Raw genomic sequence first — 20626 nt, forward strand, 5'->3', positions numbered from 1 at the left:
GTCTCGTTTCGATACAGTTCGTTGTAGAAAAACCCACTATAACCATGCTGTCAAATATCGTGCTGGCAAATCAGCTTCAGACTAACAACATCATGACCTTCGGAAGGGAGTCTAGCATTCAACGCAGTCTTGAATACTAGCCAGTTTGTCGGTTTTTGAGCAATGTGTACGGGTTGACTATCTCGATGTTGAGTCACTGGAGAATTCAACTGCGATGATGACGAAGATAAAGTTGGAGGCACCGATTGTCGCCGGATATCGCACCTAAGGCGCGATCTTTTAAATCTTGCTCCGCGGCGACTGATCCGCTGTCGATTAAACTGGCCAATCAGACGCCACAGAAAACCTGGGGTACGCCGCGGGATGACCCAAGGGCCCCAGATTTTCAGCCAATGGTACACTAGCAGTCCCCCAGGTGGAACGGGTGGTTGAGATAAGGGACGGGACATATTTGGGGACTGTCCGGGACTGTCCACCATCTTGAACTCGTCATCGCAGAGGTGAGTCGACAACTTTTAGACTACCACCGCAACACACGTCAGTATGGCAGAGGGAGGCCAATCGCCCACGGACACCAAAATTGAGTTTGAACCATACTGCAAACCATCTTGTGAGATGGGCGATAAGAATGAGTTCGGAGTAACGGACACTCTCGGCGCTGAGGAAGAGAAGAAGCTTGTCCGCAAGATTGATATGCGGTTTGGGCTCTACCAACCCGGCCGTGTTGGACGGAAACTGACCTTCACTCTTTAGACTCATGCCTCTCCTCATCGTCAGCTATGGCCTCCAATATCTTGACAGTACATGTCCACAATTCTCTGGGCTTGCATTCGAGTACTAATCGAGCACAGAGACGAGCTTGGCCTACAGCGCCATCTTGGGTCTCAGAAAGGACTTGGTAAGATCCAAATGCCTCAACTTCAAGAGCCAGTCATTGACTACCATCGGTAGAATTTGGTTGGTCAGCAATTCAGCTGGGCGTCGAGCATCTTCTACATTGGCTACCTCGTCGCTTCTTACCCTATCTCTCTCGGCTTCGTCAAGTTCCCACTTGGAAAGTACCTCAGCATCTTGATGTAAGCAATCCTTGAGCATGTTGACCCTTAACGAATACTTTCTCAGACTGCTCAGGTTCATCTGGGGCATCGTCCTCACTCTCCACGCCGTCGCGCCCAATTTCGCAAGCCTCATGGTCCTCCGAACACTCCTCGGCGCCTTCGAGAGCGCCATCAGCCCTGGATTCTCTCTTATAACAGGCATGTGGTATACCCCGCACGAGCATGTCTCCCGGCACTCATTCTGGTTCGCTGGCAATGCGTCGGCTAGTATCATCGGTGCGATGATCGCATATGGAATTCTAAAGTACGAGGGATCTTTGGCCAAGTGGAAGGTTCGCTGCCCACAATCTTGCCCTCGTGTCATTGTTGACTTTTGCAGACGCTGTTTCTCATCTTTGGTCTCATCTCCATTGCATGGTCAATCGTCATGTTCTTCTACTTGCCTGACTCTCCTGCCAAGGCAAAGTTCTTGACAACCTCGGAACGCGAATTTGCTTCTCTCCGGCCCAAGAAGTTCCAAAAGACGACCCAAACGCGAAAATGGGATTTTGTGCAGTTCATTGAGGCTATGAAGGATGTCAAGACTTGGTGGTTCTTCTTCTTTTCCTTTGTTATTTGTGTTCCCAATGGAGGAACGACTAGCGTAAGCCACAGCCTGGGTTTGTATTGCTTCGTTTCATGGTACTGATAGCTTGACAGTTCAGTACCATTATCATCAAAAGCTTCGGCTACGATGAGTTCCAGACCATTCTCATGGGCCTTCCTGCTTCAGCGTTTCAGCTCACGACTGTCATACTCGCAGCTGTCGGCACTTCATTCATTCGAAAGTCTCGCCTCGTCGCATTGGTTCTCATTTACCTCATGGCAATTGGAGGAATCCTCATGATAAAACTCCTCCCGGAGCCTGAGAAACTTGCTCGTCTTGCGGGCTTCTGGCTGATCATGGCTGTCGCTCCTGCGTTCCCTCTGATGCTCTCGCTATCATCTAGCAACATTGCAGGATTCACTAAGAAGTCGACTGTCATGGCCATGATATTCTTGGGCTATTGTGCGGGAAACCTTGCCGGGCCGCAGTTCTTCATTGCAACCGAGGCGCCGGGCTACCATGTAAGTTGGGAGTCTGCCAAACTCATAACAAATGCTGACGATTAGACGGCATATAGACGGCATATACAACCATCTTAGTCTGTTTCGTCATTACTATTGCGCTGGTGGTTGCTCTACGCTTATACTTGGCCTGGGAAAATGGTCGTCGTGACACGGAGCAGGGGGTACACATCGACCCAGAGGAGAAGCGATATGTGGATCTCAATGCCGATGGGACCCTGCTTCAGGTGGATGAGACGGATCTTCAGAACAGAAGCTTCAGATATATTCTTTGATTGGAATAGTCAGGGCCAGTTACAGATGATATATTGTCCGCCTTAGTATCTTGTGGGAACGCCGGTTAAGAATAGCCAAAGTAATTCTGAGCTGTTGTTTAATGAACCTTTGATTACTTGGCTTAATGATTCCATTATGTGTCCAAAATTACTCCCACTTATCCTACTTAGACTTGTACTTCTGAACAAACTCCCTTCCTGGTAGTTACATTTTATTCAAAAGGTCATAGATCTCCTTAAGATCGGACTTGTTATAGTAACCAGTGAAGAGGGGAACGCTCGATGGCTGCACGCGCTGAGACGTGCGGGTCGATTCAGCAGAAAAACCACCACAAAACACACGCGTAGCAATCAGGAAACAGCGAGAAGCCCAAATGTAGGGGTCAGGTCGGGGAGGTGTAAGAAGGTGTATTCTAGAACTAGCTATCCGGCCACTGTATACTGCCGGCTATGTCACATAGTCTGGATGGCACCCATGTAGTAGGGGGAGGGGGTCTCCCCACTACAATAGTTAACTATCACAAAATTTTGCAGGTTAGTAAGATAAAGCACGCCGATTTTCTGCAAAAAATCTAAAGCTGGCCCGGGCGTTGCGTCACCGAATAGCCACAGGATGCGCTTTTTGTTTACATCTGCAGTCCAAGTCACGACTCCTGCAGCGCCTTCTCCATTTATTCTTGCTACTATCAACAGCCTCAGAGTAGCTTTGCGATCGCAGTGATGTGTGTCTAAGCATACCAAGCTTTCCGAGATCGATCTCTCAGTCGGCCCCAGGCAGAACTGTTTACTGTCCCTCGATCACCTGCAAACAAAATTCGCGACAACAATAGTCCGCCCAACCAAGAAAGGCCCCAAATTACGTCTGAAATATCTCCCCTGTCCAGAATGATACAAGAAAGTGGCACACCGTGCCCAAACTAGCCCCTTCCGTAGCCCACCGTGACGAAACCATCCGCCCTGTGCTCAGACCGGCTCGGCTACCCCTCCCGCCCTCACACTCATCCTCATTTCTCACAGTGAGCTATTCCATCCAAAATAACCACTTTCTCATCTAAATTCACTACTAGTCGACCTTTCGATACTAGAAAACCCGATCGTCAAGTGCGGGGTTGCCAAGGAAGATCGCTTGACAAAAGTCCCACATACTAGCCCCCGCCGATGGCTGGCCACTGCACTGCCATGACCTGTTTGGGCTGGCTGGGATCATGAGATCATCGTCTGACCGCCGTGACGACTCCTGATTAAGTCGCGCCGTGTGATTGGTCGGCTGCGAGGATGCCTAGTCCGGAAGTTTGGGCGGGGTTCTGCGCTGGGAAAGGGGCTAGCACGGATGGACTGATCATCCTAACACTGCCTGGGGTTATTGAGGACTTGTCTCACTTGTACCATGCTGTCCCAGGGGTTTGGGTAGAGGAGAGGTGGTCTTTGTCTAGGGCCCCTGATTTTGTCGGCGAGAGCTGTGTTTTGTGCGTTGTGGTGATCTATACCGGATCCGCTGGGTAGAGGTACTTGGTCTACTGAAGACTGCTGTCATTCTGGCATTCTTGTGTCCATTCCTGAGAGCATGCCAGAGCAGGAGGTACGTATGAACGGGATATATTAGGCGATCTTATACTAGTACCCGTAGAAAACTACTAGCTGTGTTTGTGTCTTGGAGAAAAGCTCGATGATGACACTCCGACGTGGTTACCACAACGTCTACGATATCCGTCATAATGAAAGAGATTTACGATGGTGAATGTTGAAAGAAGCAAGTCTTAAAACAGATCATATTCAGGGTAAAGTAGCCCTACAACGCCAGTTCGAGTCAATGCCAATCTATGGCGATACAGGTGACCGAACATCAAAACAAAGGAAAACCAGCACCATATCCAATACGGGGTTCGATGAGCGTGTCGTGAGTGTAAGAGTCGTGATAATGAGTATGTGTCATGATATGAAAGAGTGAGATGAACCCGTGGAAATTCCGTTCTAAAGAACGCTCAAGTTTATCGAACGTGTTTCAGGTACCGCATGGTGAGGAGGACGGCCGCCAGGCTGGTGTAGACACCACCGCCGGCGGTGATCCAGACGGGACGGTGGACGTTCAGGGAGGTGCGAAGGAGCTGGCCTTCTTTCTTGGGCTTCTCACCTATTGTAAAATGTTAATATCCATGATTCCAATCGGTTGGCGATGGAAGAGAAAACATACCCTGCTGGAACAGCCTCTGGCGAAGGTTGTTCACACCCTGGCGCGAGCGCTCTGGGAGGGTGCGGAGCGACTGGAGGAGAGGGCCGACAGGAGCAGACATCTTGAATGTGGATGTATGTGGTGTGTATAGATAGAGATCTGATGGAAGTTGCGAATTTCGTGATGGAATGATGAGCGTGGATAGAGTAGAGTAGTTGCCTATGAGGAAGAGAAAGGGGTTAGGTAGCAGTACTCTGGCTATGACTTATATAGCCCCCGTCAGATGACGGCTGAATGCGGGGTTGGCAGTGGCGGGGGGTGACATCCGGGGCATCCCTGCAGTGGCGAAAGTCGCCAGAGTTTCAGCCAGAAGTCAATGGGGGTGTACTCAGAAATCAAGGAGGAGAGGTAATCAAATGGGGAGACATGGAATTGATACAAAAGTAGAACTCAACTCTCGACATTTTGAGGCTGTTCGATTGCTAGAAATTGCAACTGACCAGATAGAAGAAGGGGGGAAGCAATGTGGTTCTCTTCACTGGCGGTACTTCGCGGTACCTCTCATTGGGCTGATGTCTGTCCAGACTAACCCCGCGGCATGTCCATCTTTGACGCAGCATGCCACCATTGGCCCACCACTGCAGCCTTTCCTACCAAAAAGCGTTAGGCAGAGCGCGTATCATAACACCCGCGACGACGCCCAATCCAGACTGCTCCCCCCTGGAATCAGCCCATTTCTCCCGGTCGGAACATCGTTCGTTAATCTTAATGAGGTGCCAGGTACGTCTCAACAGCCCGAGATAGCACTTATGTGACCACCGCTCTTTATATGTGTTCCTCTTACTCCGCTCAGGCGGTGTCTGCTGCTTTCGCGAGGGTAGGTATACACTCTTCAGGTGGGTGGAGCGGGTCCCACTGTGGAAAATCTGGGGATGCGATCGTGGGGCCGTTAGTCGACTCCACCCACGCTTACCTGAAGGTCAAATAAACACACACACACACACACACACACACACACACACACACACACACACACACACACCTACACAGTGTGCCTTAAGGCTGTGGGGTGAAGTTGGTGAGACACAATGACCTACTGTTAACGATGAATCAATTCAAGACAATAGTCGGTTTATCGATACCCACGCTAATATAATACCTTATGATCTCTACTTTAGGGCACTCCAGCCACAAAAGTCCATCATTCGATATTGCCCAGTGGCCATGTGAGGACTTGCCCTTTCGGTCGGCCATTTCCCCTCTCCGCTGCCCCTTGTACCTCATCACAACACCGCCGTCTACCACGTCGAATTTGCCACACAGCTACCCCAACCCAAAATGCGTACGAAGAAGGCGACCGAGTGACATTCGTCGCCCGCAAACTCAGAAACACCTTCGGTCGTTCGGTTCAACGCCAGACGCAGAGGAGTTTTACCAACTCTCTACCCTCTTCCCGATGGACCAGCGTCCATAATCAACAGCTGCTTGGGCTCCTACCTCAGGGACCCTTGATATCGTCTCTAGGGACATCCGGTCCACATCCGATGCTCTACCCTGGGACCGAGATAAAGGCTGGAAAAGGGGTAGCTGCACAGCCAGCTTTGTGAGACTCGGGAAAATCGCTGTCCTCAGACTGCTCATGCTGATACAGTTGTCGGTGTCTTTGGGCTCCTTGCCAAGGGTGTCTGATCTCTCGGAAGTATCTTTCGCAGTCATCGATGCGACTTTGTGCGTCTTCACATACTCACGCCGAACCCCGATGGCACACAATATCATATCGAAGACTGCGAGTGATACTCGAGATATCGGACAGCTCGCTAACATCCAGCCTGGAGGTGTAGAAATGGTCACTGGCGAGAGCAGTGTGCTGACAGGCACACTGGAGGCACGTGGATTCCATGGCAGTCGGACACCTCACAACTGGCCGGAAGTCTAGTTGAGACGATCGGGTCTGGCCTTACCTCACCGGCTCGCACTTTGGCATCTTCTATCTGTTTCAAAGTCTCTGGTGCTGGCAGCTGAAGGTTGAAGATCCTAGAACGCGACCGCACAGATCGGCACGTCTGTGTCTCCGGCCATCTCCGATGTTACTTTTCGAAAAAGACAAAAATCATTTCTAGTCACTTCGGACGCAATTGAAGAATTCACGCACGACGAGCGATCCCTTCGCAAAATACATTCCTTTTCCGGCACGTGATAATCACCCGGCCAAAATCAATGTCCAAGTTATGCAAGATCAAACTCAGAAACCCAACCGGGGAAGTGTCTCTCGATACCTCCAATTGCCTGCCCATTATGAATACCATAAGCCCTCTCAAAAGTGGTTTTGGCTGGTATTCACCCGAGCGAATATTATCTTGAGAAGCGACTCGTCAGGTCGACTGCCCATAGGATACGACTCGTGTTTGGACGCATGTTCCTTCGCTTCGTGTCTCTTTTCTCGATGCGCCTCGACCTCAACAGAGGAGATGAAGAGGTGGAAGGTGCTGATTTTGAAAGAAGGTCAATATCCCAAACCACGTGTTATGCAAAATCATCCGTGAACAGGACAATCAACCTACCACGCCACAAGCATAAACATCGCCTGGACATACAAAGTGTCGCGGTCTCTTGTATTATTTGGAATCGTCGAAGCCGCGATCATGGCATACGCGCCTGAACCAACCACATTGCGATTGCGCAGAGAATGTCCATCACGATATTCAGTACCAGCTGTAGGATGCACCGCATGCAGAGCAAGACGAGATCAATCAGCAACCAAAACGAGATCACTGCAGCGTATATTTGACCTGCTAACTGACATTTTTCTCCGCTCATCTTCGCAACGTTGCTATCCACGGAATATACTGGTCCGTCGAGCCGATGAAAGGCCCAAAAGCCACAGAAGCAACACTGCAAACGAGCGCAAAACATCGAAACACGACTCGAAAATTCCATGACAGGGGATCTTTATACGCGCATGAAGACATAATAGTTACTGAGATCCAGAAGCGATGGAGGGAAGTGCTACAGAAGACTCGCAGCTGAAGGTACAAAAAAAATAGAACTCCCGCGTTTGAGTCAGGCTGCGGACATGGAAACTATGCAAGGATAAGATTGACGACAGGACAAAGACAGCACATCCTCGCAGGCGCAGGGAGTGGGCGTTAAATGGTTCCTCATTGGATTTCATTCAGTGACCAGACTCTCCACCTACAGCATCAGCCACACACGTGGGCCTGAACTGATAATGAGACTAGCTGCGCCTTTTCGCTTTCTTCGCTCGATGGGCAGAGGCCCCTGATCGGCGGCATGAGGCTAGTTCCTTGCAGAGAAGATTGGGGACGAGGACGCTTGTTACTCGCAAAGCTCTCGGTCGATGTGGGAGCCTTGTCTGGGCAGGATGTGTAGCCGTGCAGATGTTAATTTGAAAGACGCATACTAGAATACACTAGTCACTCTGTGTGATAGGAGTAAACGAAAGCACTTTTGACATGAATTTAGAATGCTTAGGGGTGGCTTGATGATATTCTGATCGATTCTTTTTAATTCGCTAAACGCAAGTGGGATATGATCGATCTATACCGGACATGGTGATAACGAGGCCAAGAACATCGCGCTCAAGCTTGTTGATTGCAACTCTGTGTGTTTGGCTCCTTAAACCCAAGCTGGTGCCATTCTTCGCCCAAAATGGTTCATTTCAGCAGATGATCCAATTTATCGAATATTCGGGATCCATTCGAATTGCCGCGAAGATTCGTGTGCTTTGGAGCCGTTCATGACTGTGCCCCGCAGGCGATAGACAGGACTACAAATCAGCAAGTGACCATTTTGCATTAAGAGGGTACGATAATAAAAGTATTCTCGCTTATGAAATTATTGTGTATTGTTGAGCTAATATATACACTCATTGATCCATATTTACAAAATTCGGTTTGATGCCACGAGGAACGCGACAGCTATCACGAACTTCCTCAGGCACAGTGGTCCAAATGACCTGGCTAACCTCTTTGCCAACTTGCTCAATCGCGTCCATAGCCCACAAAACATCGAGATGCTCATACTCATCAATAACCTTCGAGTGAACAAGTCGTATATGCGGCTCGCAACCTAACTGGAAACGATCAAGCAGACGACGGCCATCCACCAGTTCGTCGGAACCACCGATCCAGAGTGCGAATGGAGGGACCTGAGGTCCATACCAAGAAGTATCCTTCCGGCCACCGAGACATGGATCGCCCGGATCGTCACCATGGTCTTTCCCTGTTCCAGTCCTTTTCTGGTCATTATTGACCTCATCAATCGTCGAGAGAATGCATTTATGCTTAGCGAAGCTTTCACTCCCAAGCCACCAACGCATCAACTCAGTGCTGACATACACAGGCGAGAATTGAAAGAAGCGGTCGCGCAGGTCTCGCTCCCAACGAGCATCAGACCAGCCGAACAAGAAAGAAAACACCCAGTACGCAAGGGTACCATATATCTTGGAATGAGCGACGGAGCGTACCGTCATCATGAACGGGATGAAGGAGTGAATGCCAAAAAATAATCGGAAAATATCCGGCGAGAGAACACTCATGAACCGGAAGTAGGATTTTTCGACGAGGGGACCGGCGTATGCTGCTGGTGCGAGCGCGCAGAAAACTGAGAATCGCTCTCCCAATTCCGGGCGGTGCTCTTTCGCAAGCGCAATGAATGTTTGCGTCGTACCTTGCGAATGACACACCAAGCCGAGTTTCTCGAAAGCAGTCTCGTACAGCACGCGCGAGGTGAGAGCTGCTAGGTCAAGAGTGCCCAGATGTCGAATATCCCAAGACCACATCTGCGGATCGGAACTCGACAGATTGGTATGCTCGGGGTGTAGTCCACACCTGTTATTCCCCAGCCACACATCATATCCCGCCTTGCAAAGGTAAAAAGCGAGGGAGTCGTCGTCATTCGTGCAAAACGTTCCCGCACTTTGGAGAAGCCCATGAACGAGAAGAACGGGGTATCGCCGATTCGAACCAGCCCGAGAAGAATCCAGTTTCTTCGATTCGCCAAATACAGAGGGTCCACGCTCGCGTCGTTCCTCCACAGACAGGGCCGCGTATTCCTGTGGATTGTACACATGCCACAACGTGAGAATGAATCCGTCCTCAGTCTGGACACGGAAAGTCTCCACATCAAGACCAACTCTTCGAGCGTAATATGCGACGTCGCCGACGATCGGATCCCTTCCGCCTTCCAGAGGTGGACATTCTTCCGGGCCTTGTTCTTCATCCACATACTTTTTCTGTTGTCGTATATGCCATTTCTTGTCCGACTCTGCGCGCGCTACTCTCCGCGTATGCTCCTCCGCGTGGAATGCTCTCTCCGATCTTCGTTCATGGCCATTAAGTCTCGAAACGAGGTCCGAAATCGCCGAACCAGCCGTGCAAGCTAACGCGCCGATGAAGATAAAGATTAAAAAGCCCAGCGAGAAGAAAAAGATATGACCCTCGTCGCGTAATACCGCATCTTTCGAGCGAACGTTGGACTACCGTAGGAAGGCAGTGACGGAAAGAGAGGATGTTCACACGAGTCCAGGGGGAGGTCCATGTGACAGGCCTGGCCGCGCTTTTCAGCAGTCACCTGGCCCTTGGGCAGACACTCATCGCGGGTATCATCTTTGCACTCGCATTCGTAAGGAGTGATTCGATCGGGGCTACCTTGGCAAGACGTCGAGCGACCTTCGAGTTGTTGGTTCTGGGACTTGTCTGTCCCCGCGGTGTTGGTCACGATTGTTTTCAGGGGAATGGTGACCGACATGGTCGCGAAATCAAGTAGTCGACATCGATACACCAGGGTGCATCGTGAGATTCCTGCTTCGACGAGGATTCGGGCTCGTCGAAGTAAGAGCGTTGTACAATGCGTGGAATGGGGGAGACCCCATCCCGAGGTTACCCGTTTCGGACGTAATGTCACGTGAAAGGGGTTACCACGTGACCTTGTCCCTGAGGCGGCAAATTATCCCAAAATAGAAACAATGCACATGACGGGAAGCATTGCAGTTGGCTCATCCAAATTTTGGCCAAAAGGCACCGGCGCGGCACATCACGGCAACCCAGGGGCAGCGGGTTATATAGCAGCAATGTGTAGAAGTTTACAGGTGCTCATAGATCAATATTTATACGATCAAAATTCCAGATTTTTTAATATTTGACTGCCAAACTTACATGGTTTGATTCAATACAACGCATAGTATATATCGACAGCTTGCAATGGCGCAGTGATCGCGTCACAGAGATGACTACTCTTGATTTGCGTGGAAGAGGACACTTGTTGAAGAACATGCATTCTGCAAAATGACCCCACAAGTGCAATTCAAACCGATATCCGGAAAGATGAAAAATTCCACCGCCAAACAGACTGATAGCCATCAACGGCTTGACATGGAGTAGTGTTCCTGGCCTGTGGGTATTTTCCATCGGTGGGTATTTCCCTAGTGTGGGTGATCTCCGAAGACTACATACTAGCTGATCGCTCCTCATTTACAATCCCTGTTTCGGTGCTTCTGGTAACGAAAGCTTCTTGACGAAGTCGGTCTTTTCTTTTAGTTCTACTCAAACCAAAAAGTCAAGATGTTTGTTTATTGGGAGTTCCGAATGGCTCGTTCCTTGCCAAGTACGATCTCCAACATTCACATTTTCATAGCTTCCTCAAACATTGCGCGATACCCATCAAGATCTCGGGCAATATGGGGAATTCAGCGATTTGGCATCACTCCCTCGGTATTCCGGTATATGCCTCTATTCTGTTCGAGGACAAGAGCTACCCATCCCCAAGACCACAGAGACGCAATTTAACCACCAAGCCCACATCGCAACCGAACAAAGCCCTCTCGCTGCCCAACGACTGAATCGCCCCATATGACAATATACAAATGGACCTATGTATCATCCGAATCAGCCCTTCAGCGAATCACCGGTATTCTACAGTCAGACAGCTTGTACGGGTTTGCGACCTTCTACTTGATTGCTCCAGTCCTCGGGATTCATTTGGATTTGGCAACAATGGTAGCAAAATTTGGCTCATTACCGGTTGCTGTGGAGACAGCCATGAAATTTGGACTTTCATTCCCGTTCACATATCATGCTTTCAACGGGGTGAAGCACCTGGTCTGGGATACGGGTTGTCTTCTAGGAAAGAGGAGCAGGGGGAGGGCAACATGTGCTGTACTAGCGTGCAGTGTAGCCAGTTCACTTGGACTTGTGATCATTCATTTCTGATTGTATTTCTTATTCCGACGGCCCTTTGAGAAGCTTCTGTATGTCAGCCATGGATTCTCTCACAATTTCACCAGTCCCGGAAAGTGGCTTTGGCAATAGGATTTAGCAAAGACAAGCAAATCAGGAGCATGAGTCATGAAACCCGCTCGATGGATCTCGTCTCTTGATAACCGGGGTTGGAGAGTTTCCTATAGTGATAGCCATCGTGAAAGAGCTCTCTCGAGCTGGAGGATCTGATCATTGGACTTGAGCGGGGGTCGATCGCAGGTTGAAGATAATGGGATGAAGCTCTTAACTAGCGTTAAAAAGCGAATCAAAATTGCGTCAGTGGCATCTGGGCACTCACGAGGCATGACAATGAAAAGGACGAATATGTTATGATGTGAAAAGCATCAATGTAGGCGGTCGATGGTGCCTTTTACAATTTATGGCCCAGTTTGTCCAAGTAACATCCTCAGAGATGTCGACCCCACTGTCCTCGGCTGGAAGATCAAAGTCGACCTCAGTGAGTGAAAAATGTTGTGGAGTGTTGAAAAAGATGATAAAATGGGTATCTATCATGGCGATCGAGGCCATCGTCCTATCAAATTCAGCCTGAGAAAAGAAACAAATGTATTCATATCTGATCTGACACCAAATTTAATCCCAAGAGATAGTTCTCGGTCCAAGGGAGCTTTGGAATCATGACATCGATTCTTTAACCGAGTCAAGCCTGTAACTCTAGCGATAGATACGAGAGCTGGGTAACGCTGAATGCGAACCCGGCGTCTGCTCTCCGCATTGGAGCTCGAAATTTGAAGGAGAATCATTATAATGGCCTGCATGAGTTCAAGATCGACTTTTCCGAGTCAATCTCATTCAGCCACTTTCTTTTGGTAGACCAGGCGTGAGAATCCCGGATCATCGAACACGATCGCCTCCGCTATGTCCGTATACTCCAGAGCATGTGATTTTGCGGCGGTGGATGTGCCATACATTGCACCCATCAGAAGTATGGAGAGAAGCAAAGGCGTACCTGTTGATGGAAGGTTGAAAGAGGATTTCAAGACTATCCGTGACCGAGGACGGACTGTGTGGTCGAAATAGGCAACAATGAAATTATAGATATTGTGGTCGCTGAAGAAATCCTTCGCTCGATCAACGTTAAGTTCCTGGTATATTGGGGTCGCTTGTGCTCGAAGAAGGCAGTCGATGACTTTCTTGGCTGCGGACTGTCGATTCCCCCGATCATTCACGCCACCCGGTAGAGGTAACGCATCGGAAGGTTGGTGATTTTGGTAGGAGGAAAGGAAGAGATTCCACAAGTCTTCATAGAAAAGATCAGCTCTCTTATCTTCCAAAAGTATGCTCGGAACAGTGGGATCTTGAATGTGATCGCTCGATTTCGTGGTCGCAAATGCTGAGAGGACTGCATCGACCTCACCCGGATGACGATTGCTAGTAGATGAATAATTCAACAAAAATGGAACAGATGCTCGACATGTTCCATTTGTGTCTGTCTCTTGCTCTGGCTTCGAGTCGAAACACTGGCTGTGTCTGAACCGAAGCTCGGCTCCTGGCTCAAATAACTCCCGAGACGCTGGTAAGAACATGGCGAGCCACTAGTCTGGTATGGATGGCATGGAGCACCGGAATCGCAACTGGTTCGGTTCTTTGCGCAATTGTCACATGCCTTACGCCGACGACCAGGCGGAGCGGGTGTGGGAAGCCTCCCTTCGCTTTTGGGACAGCTTTGATAATGTCTCCGCAAAGCAGCTCTGCGATAATGAAATAAGTCCTCGTAAATCGTCAGTGATGTGAAGATCTCTCGTACGGTCTGGAATACCCCCGCCCGCAAAAGTCACACTTTATGCGAGATGGCGGACCATCTGCGGAATGTCAGAACGTGCGGTTGCTAGGGAAAGCTTCAGGATGGGACTGACGTAACAGCTCGTGTCTCTTCAAATGACTTCTATTCGAGAAGTTCTGATTACAAGTCGCACAGCGAAATTCTCCACTGGGAATTTTCTTGGTATGCAATGGACTACAATGGGTTGAGATCTGGCAGAAAGACAGGAGTAGATGTAGACTCCGGGGCGATGAATCTCGTCGCATATCTCATAGTGCCTTAATGACATAGTTTGAACATTGTTTGAATCACTACGATACACAGGGGAATACTCCATCTTCGATAGAAGTTTCTTCAAAATTTGAATCACATCGGTATTGCGTGGGGAGAACGACAATAAACATGATAACTCACGACAGAGAGTGCTCCTAGATACTGAATGCTAGACGAACAATAAGTTGAGAGAAAAATGAAATTCATTGCGGAATCCTATATCCAGTATATGCGATATCTACCAAGTCATGCATTATAAAAAGCCAAATCGCAAGTAATCCCGCCAAATAGACAACAGATCAAAAAAAAAAAAAAAAACAACCAATTACATCCATAATCCCGATATGATCATCTAAACTTCAGCCTTAGCAGGAAGGCTCTCAAGATGAGTAGCATTCTCCCCATTGCGCTTCTCATTAGCCTCGGTCTCCAGCTGGGTTAGATCACCACCGTGCTTAACGTCCGCGATATCGCGAACATCAGTGTAGTGCACAGAGGGAACGAAGCCAACAGACTTCCAGGCAACGGGCACCTTGGCATAGAGTTCGTCGACCTGCTCCAGGGAAAGACCCTTGGTCTCGTAGATGCAGGTGTAGACGAAGATACCACAGATAAAGCAGAAGCCACCCCAAATGAAGAAGACCTTGGACTGGAGGTTCGCGTTACCGGGTCCATCGTTAACCATGTACGGGGTGGCGTAGGCGATAGCCCAGTTCAGCAGCCAGTTGGTTGCGGTGGTGATGGAGAGACACTTGGCGCGGGCCTTGAGGGGGTACAATTCACCAGTGACAACCCAGGCGACGGGGCCCCAGGAGCTGGCGAAGAAGAAGATGTAGACGCAGACGAAGGCGATCAGGACCTTGTTCGCGACAGTGGAGGAAGTGGCTGTACCGACGATGGCGACGATCAGTTGCGAGATGCACATGCCAACGGCGCCGAACATCAGAAGGGGGCGACGACCCCATTTCTCGACCATGTAGAGACCGGGTAAGGTGGAGACGACGTTGATGATGTTGGTGATCAGGGTGATGACAAAGGAGTTTTGGATACCGGAGTTTTGGAAAAAGGTGGTGCCGTAGTAGACTGCGGGGTGTCAGTAACGTGGGTTCGGGATGGAGAAGAGACTGTTGGCACATACAGATGAAGTTGACACCAGCCAGTTGCTGCAGGGCCTGCACGGCACAACCAGTAGCCAGACGCTTGCCAAGGGAACCACGCATGATCTCGAAGTAGGTCGCTTTGCCCAGACTGAGCTCAAACTCGTGGTTGGCCTGGATTTCAGCCAGCTCCTCCACAATCGCAGCATCGTTAACTTCGACCCGGCGAAGGCGGGCGAGCGCCTTGGCAGCAGCCTCGTGCTTGTCCTGCTTGATGAGGAAACGGGGTGTCTCGGGCAGAATAATCATTCCACCAACAAGAATGATAGCCCAGGCAAACTGAACGGCGACGGGGATGCGGTAGGAGCCGGTATCGTTGCGGTCCTTGGTGGCGTTGTTGACGATGGCTGCGAGGAGCAGACCGATGGTAATGGCCAGCTGGTAGGCACCGACGATGGTACCACGGATCCACTTGGGAGCAGTCTCAGACTGGTATAAGGGGACTAAATTGATGGTTAGAATATGTGTGGGATATTGAGATAAAAGGGGAAAACTCACTAGTTGCCGAGAGCAGACCAACACCGAGACCAGCAAAGAATCGACCAGCCACGAACAGGGGGATGGCAGTGGCGATGGTCTGGAGAATAACACCGAAGACAAAAACAACGGAGTTCAGAATCATGGCAAGACGACGACCGAAGTAGTCGGCCATGGGGGCGGCGAAGAGGGCACCGAAGAAAGTGCCGGCGGAAAGGAGGGAGACGATCATGGAAGATTGGGAGGAAGTCACGTCGGGAAGACCATCCTTGGGGTTTGTGTAGCCGGTCGAGAATAGTTCTCGCCAGTATTTCATGGCGAGAATACCGCTGATGGTACCTGTGTCATATCTGGAAAAATCGAGATTAGTATAATGTCTCGTCGGGCCGGAGGGATTTGGACAGTATAATAGACATACCCGAATAGAACACCACCGAACGCAACGAAAAGGCCGATGATGATGGCCGGGGTGGCCGAGCCAACGGCATCGTCTGGCTTTTTGATTGCGATGCCCATGGCAAGAGCAGAGCAGAGGTGTGAGGTGTGTTGAGGTTTGCGATAATAGAATATAGGAGTATAACCGTCAAGTGTCAACACACAGGGCAGAGAGAAATTTTTGGGAAGGGTGAAACAAGAGAAGATCGCAATTGTAAGGGAAAAAGAAAAACACGAGGAGAGAGCGTGCTTCTTGTACTCCACGCCCGCAAACGAAACCACGAGGCAAAAAAAAACCGAACATGATCATCCTCGGCCGTGCCGGGGTCTGGTCCGGGCCCCAGAAAGACAAATGTGCCGAAAAGGGAACCGTTATTGCAGCGAGCCGCTTCTAGGCCGGGGGCCTTGGGGATCCCCGGCGTGGCCAATGTCCAGGTCCTCCATGTTTTCTACGCATGGGTATGGAGAGTAGGGTGTGGAGAAAACCACGGGGGCTGAGCCAATGCGGCCACGCTACGCGGTGGAGATCTCGGGCGTCGCCGAGACAATTGGGTTTTAGCAGCTCAGATTGGCTTCTTTGCCTTAAACCATGGGATGCTGCGAAGTTTGAGAAGGGGGCGCAGAAACAGTGCGACCGGCAGCCCAGCCGTATTTCGAGCTGTTTTCGGTTTTCCCAGATGCGTGTCATTTTTTAAAATTTTCGATACGAGCTGTCATCCTCGTGACACACTTGGAAATTGAGGATAATCGTAGTTGATTTTTTTTTTCTTTCAAACGATCTGGTGAGGTAACCCGCAAACGGGTGAGGTATGCGGCAAGGGCGACGGGCGAGCCGCATGTGGGAAAACAGAGACGGCCATCCCTTGTTGGTTAGGATGGGGCGGACTCACTCCGGACAACCGGGTCATGTGAGTGAATTAGGGCTGTCTATTTCAGGGACGGTGGCGATTGAGCTGTACAGAATACGGAGCTGACAACTTTCAAGCAGAATATTCGAGAAATAGACTTGAAATACGGGACCAGAAAGGCCATGTTACAGAACTGACAGGAAGTGCACAACAGTAGATACTAGCAGGTCCGACTGGCTAGCTGCGTCGATTGGCCATGGAATCTCCGGATTTTCACCCCGGCCAACTTATTTCTCCCCAGAATCTCCAGCGGGCCACCGATCCGCCAGTAGACCGTGTTGATTAGGACAAATGGCGTCCACTGCAAGGGCATGGCGGAAATGACTGACGTGGTCTACCGGGCCCCGGTCGCATTTCAACATTTTTCATTCACCGGAGCCCAGATGGAGGTCTTGGAGGCGAGCCCTGATACTGCTGGGAGTCCCTGAAACCTTGTTGCTTGCTGTTTTTACTTGGGGATACACCCTCCACGCCGGTCGGGCCTTGCATTCCGATCCTGTTTCCATATGCCTGATTCGACATACATATCTGACATTGCACTGTTGACTATACTGAGGAACAAACAATCCTATTCTTTCGCACGCTGGAACCCTTGCAATAATATCAGATTGGAGATGTGCAGAACCAACAAGTGCAACCCCGGTCCGCGGCCAACCTTGGCTGAAGCCTAAACACTAAATGAGGCATTTTTCCCGTGGCGCGGATTGGACGGGCTACCCGATGGCTCTCCGAGAATTTCCCGGCCTCGGCGAATCAGGTGCATTAGTGTGCCGCGGGTTCGGCTATATACGACCTTAGACCACCAGGGTCGGGACCTGCGGGGTGCAGTTGGGGCCGAGACATCGGCCCCGGGGGCAGGCTGAGCGCTCGGGTCCCCACCGATCACGGGGAAGATGGAAGAAAGAGGAAAGCCGTGTCTATTTCTTTCGTGCTCTATGTACAATGGACTCGCTAAACCGCAAACCAACAACAAGGGACAGCAATCATGACCGGCCAACTACCAGCGCCAAATCAAAAAGAAGTATATCGACAAGACAACCGTCGCGACAAATTTGACCGACTGCACAAAGTCTCGGCCAATGAAGACTGCACTCTGTCGAAGACCCTTGGCCTGCGCCGGGCGGAACATGGGTTTGTCTTTGATGTTGCCACGATCTAGTCCCCGATAAGCATCTTGGGAATTTTTGACGCCGGGCGCACCCCCGCGGGGTAGCGGGGAAGAGCATTGGGACCACCGCGGCTGGCCAGGCCGCCGGGGGGCAAGGTAGAGCTGGACGTACCGGATGTCTGGTACTGGTGTCGTGGGGTGTAAGAGCGACGCTCGGAAAGAGGGAGGACTGAGCCATTCAAGATGGGCTCAGGGGCATTTTTGACGTGGTAAATGGAATTGATAAAAAGAATGGCGAGGGTGAGGAGGAGAACACAGCCGTAGTGGATGAAGATGCCCAGCTGGTCGGGGAGAAGACAGAGGTGGTTTTGGATGGTCAATGGCGACGCATTTTGAACAGACTCGCCCGTAACGGGGTCAATGGGATTCCACAGACTTGTGAGGAGGAAACCCGGCCGCCGAACGCCCATGGCCCAGGACAGACTCTTGACGGTGATTTCATTCGGGGAGCCGTTGAACTCACGATGGGTAACCTCGCAGTAGTCGTGGTCATCGCCGGAGTACACTTGAACGACATTGGGACCGGCCTTTGATACGAGCTCGGTAGAGATGGTTGGAGTCAGCACGTTTTGGTACTGATATCCCGCAGCGATCGTGAGTGAGTTGGGCTCGTCCTCTTCCAGATCTGGAGCTGCCGGAGGATGGCGTTCTCGTAGAGGACCGCAAGGGGTCGCCGCTTTGCGGTAAAGCGGTACGTGGGTGAGGAGGATAGTAGGGAAACCGGTGGACTTAGAGTTCGGTTTGTGGTGGATAGAGCTTTCGATGACATCCACTACATGGTGATCGAACTTGATGTTGGTGGTCTCCGACTTATTCTGGAGCATCATGAGTTCTTCCATCTCGGCCTTCGCTTTGTTGATAGGCATGTGGTTCAGGAAGTCGTCCGCGTCCTTCCAAATCGGCCGGTACCGAGTATCGTCAGTCGGGTTGGGCGTTGAGCTGCCGGTCAATGGGTCTGGCTGGTCCATCGCACTCAGAGAGACAGTGTCGACAGAGACAAACGTGTGGTTGCCGATTACGTCGACGCGATTGCTGTCGCCAAAATAACTCTGAAATCTATCACGCACCGGCTCAAGAACTCCGTTGCCGAATCCTAAGTCATGGTTGCCCGGCAGGCTGGCAATCATCTTGCGGCCTCGGCCATTCACAGGCGCAGATTCTTGCTTAACCCATGGATCTAAGAAAATCTTTACAAAACGCCGGTATTCCTTCCTCCAGAAGGAGTCGTCGATCTTTTTGTAGCGATCTTCCGGGCTGGAGGTCGTCCTCGTAGCCCATTCTCTGCCACCATCAAACAAATCCCCCAAGAACAGAACGGAATCGGGCACCAGGTTCTTCTGAATAGATGCGAAGGAGCGACGAAGGTACTGATCGGTGTACTTCACGGTCAATGTTGACAATGGCCACGGGCGGCCGGGGTAAGTGTGTGGATCAACAAGCTGCGGGTCGGCAACAAAAGCGACGTGATGAGGCGTGGCACCTTGAGGCTATATCAATGAACACAGTTAGCACACACCCTATGGTACCTTGAAGAGAAACGATCTGCATATCGCGTGGTCTTGACATAGGACCCCGCCGTGAAGCACTTACCCAATGCTCCCAGTTATCCCAAACACAAGCATCAATGTGCTCTTGGAAGACCGTCCGCTCTCCCCACCACAACGTAAACATCCACATCAAAACGACAGCATTCGCAACAGTAAAAAGGCGTTTTATAACCCTCGTCACCGAGCTCAGAATTTCGCCACGGCCCTGTGGCCTCTCAGACCGAATTGCAGCCATTCCATCCGTAAGCCATTGTCTTGCGCCGGTCGGAATTCGGTCCCACGCCCGGTGGGCAAAGCTGGACGACAGCGACGACGCGGCGTCCTTGTATGAAGGAAGGGACGAGGCACCCGTGCGAGGATAAGCGTAGCTCATTGTCCGGCGGCTTGGCAAGCCTGGGTCGGTGGCTCGGCCCCCGTAACGAGCGTGATGGGTGAATCAGCGAAAGGAGTGACGCTGCATACTCTGGCGAGATGGAGAAGGTAAGAAAGGGGAATTGCAGAATTGTGCACACGTCAAGGTCGATCTGGAACAAGGGGGACTTTGCCAGCAGGTCGAGGCGCGTCGATCGCCGGGCGGGAGCGGTCACGTGGTGGCTTGGACGGAAATAGAAATAATGGGCGGTGCAACAATAGATTAAAAAGTGGAATACTACCAGAGACATTTACGGGCGATCAATTGCATGCAATCTCAAGGACAACTGGGAGATAGATTCGATTCTAAATCTATTGAACCAACAGATGTTGCTGGGTGGCACCAGTGGGGCCGGAAATCGACTCGGAGGTATGGAATACGACCCAAATCTGAATGCGGGGAATCCGTGGATTAATGATAGATAGTAGAAGTACAAGCACAACGGAAACAAATATTAAGAGAGCGAGGTGGAGTTCCATGAGTAGTTCCAGTGTCATGTATCCTATCGTGACAATGCATCGTTCCAGGTGCATCTAAGGGACCAGCTATCGGAAACGACTTGTGAGCGACACGCGAATACAA

General features: G+C 50.7%; 6 protein-coding genes across 6 annotated transcripts; 1 reads left to right on the plus strand and 5 right to left on the minus strand.

Moving 5' to 3' along the window:
- Positions 1-543: 543 nt before the first annotated feature.
- Positions 544-2440, plus strand: N7532_009968 (major facilitator superfamily domain-containing protein; the record flags this gene model as incomplete). The annotated part of the gene is made up of 8 exons (XM_056622459.1): positions 544-698; positions 754-800; positions 852-898; positions 952-1076; positions 1132-1390; positions 1438-1701; positions 1758-2165; positions 2222-2440. 8 exons carry the CDS (start codon positions 544-546, stop codon positions 2438-2440), a joined length of 1524 nt encoding a protein of 507 aa, XP_056469875.1.
- A 1988-nt stretch (positions 2441-4428) lies between these two features.
- On the minus strand, positions 4429-4731 carry N7532_009969 (uncharacterized protein; the record flags this gene model as incomplete). Its single annotated transcript, XM_056622460.1, has 2 exons — positions 4429-4571; positions 4632-4731. The coding sequence occupies 2 exons, from the start codon at positions 4729-4731 to the stop codon at positions 4429-4431; spliced, it is 243 nt and encodes an 80-aa protein (XP_056469876.1).
- A 3765-nt stretch (positions 4732-8496) lies between these two features.
- On the minus strand, positions 8497-10379 carry N7532_009970 (putative ab-hydrolase associated lipase; the record flags this gene model as incomplete). The annotated part of the gene is made up of 2 exons (XM_056622461.1): positions 8497-10107; positions 10203-10379. 2 exons carry the CDS (start codon positions 10377-10379, stop codon positions 8497-8499), a joined length of 1788 nt encoding a protein of 595 aa, XP_056469877.1.
- A 2314-nt stretch (positions 10380-12693) lies between these two features.
- On the minus strand, positions 12694-13431 carry N7532_009971 (uncharacterized protein; the record flags this gene model as incomplete). The annotated part of the gene is made up of 1 exon (XM_056622462.1): positions 12694-13431. The coding sequence occupies one exon, from the start codon at positions 13429-13431 to the stop codon at positions 12694-12696; it is 738 nt and encodes a 245-aa protein (XP_056469878.1).
- Positions 13432-14292: 861 nt separating this feature from the next.
- On the minus strand, positions 14293-16090 carry N7532_009972 (sugar porter family MFS transporter; the record flags this gene model as incomplete). The annotated part of the gene is made up of 4 exons (XM_056622463.1): positions 14293-15023; positions 15079-15540; positions 15596-15924; positions 15993-16090. The coding sequence occupies 4 exons, from the start codon at positions 16088-16090 to the stop codon at positions 14293-14295; spliced, it is 1620 nt and encodes a 539-aa protein (XP_056469879.1).
- Positions 16091-18072: 1982 nt separating this feature from the next.
- N7532_009973 (putative manganese ion homeostasis (Fr)) lies at positions 18073-20005 on the minus strand (the record flags this gene model as incomplete). The annotated part of the gene is made up of 2 exons (XM_056622464.1): positions 18073-19572; positions 19676-20005. The coding sequence occupies 2 exons, from the start codon at positions 20003-20005 to the stop codon at positions 18073-18075; spliced, it is 1830 nt and encodes a 609-aa protein (XP_056469880.1).
- Between the last annotated feature and the right edge of the window lie 621 nt (positions 20006-20626).

Source organism: Penicillium argentinense, assembly GCF_028826775.1.
Source record: "Penicillium argentinense strain IBT 30761 chromosome Unknown utg000010l_segment0_segment0, whole genome shotgun sequence".
NCBI classification, from domain to species: domain Eukaryota; kingdom Fungi; phylum Ascomycota; class Eurotiomycetes; order Eurotiales; family Aspergillaceae; genus Penicillium; species Penicillium argentinense.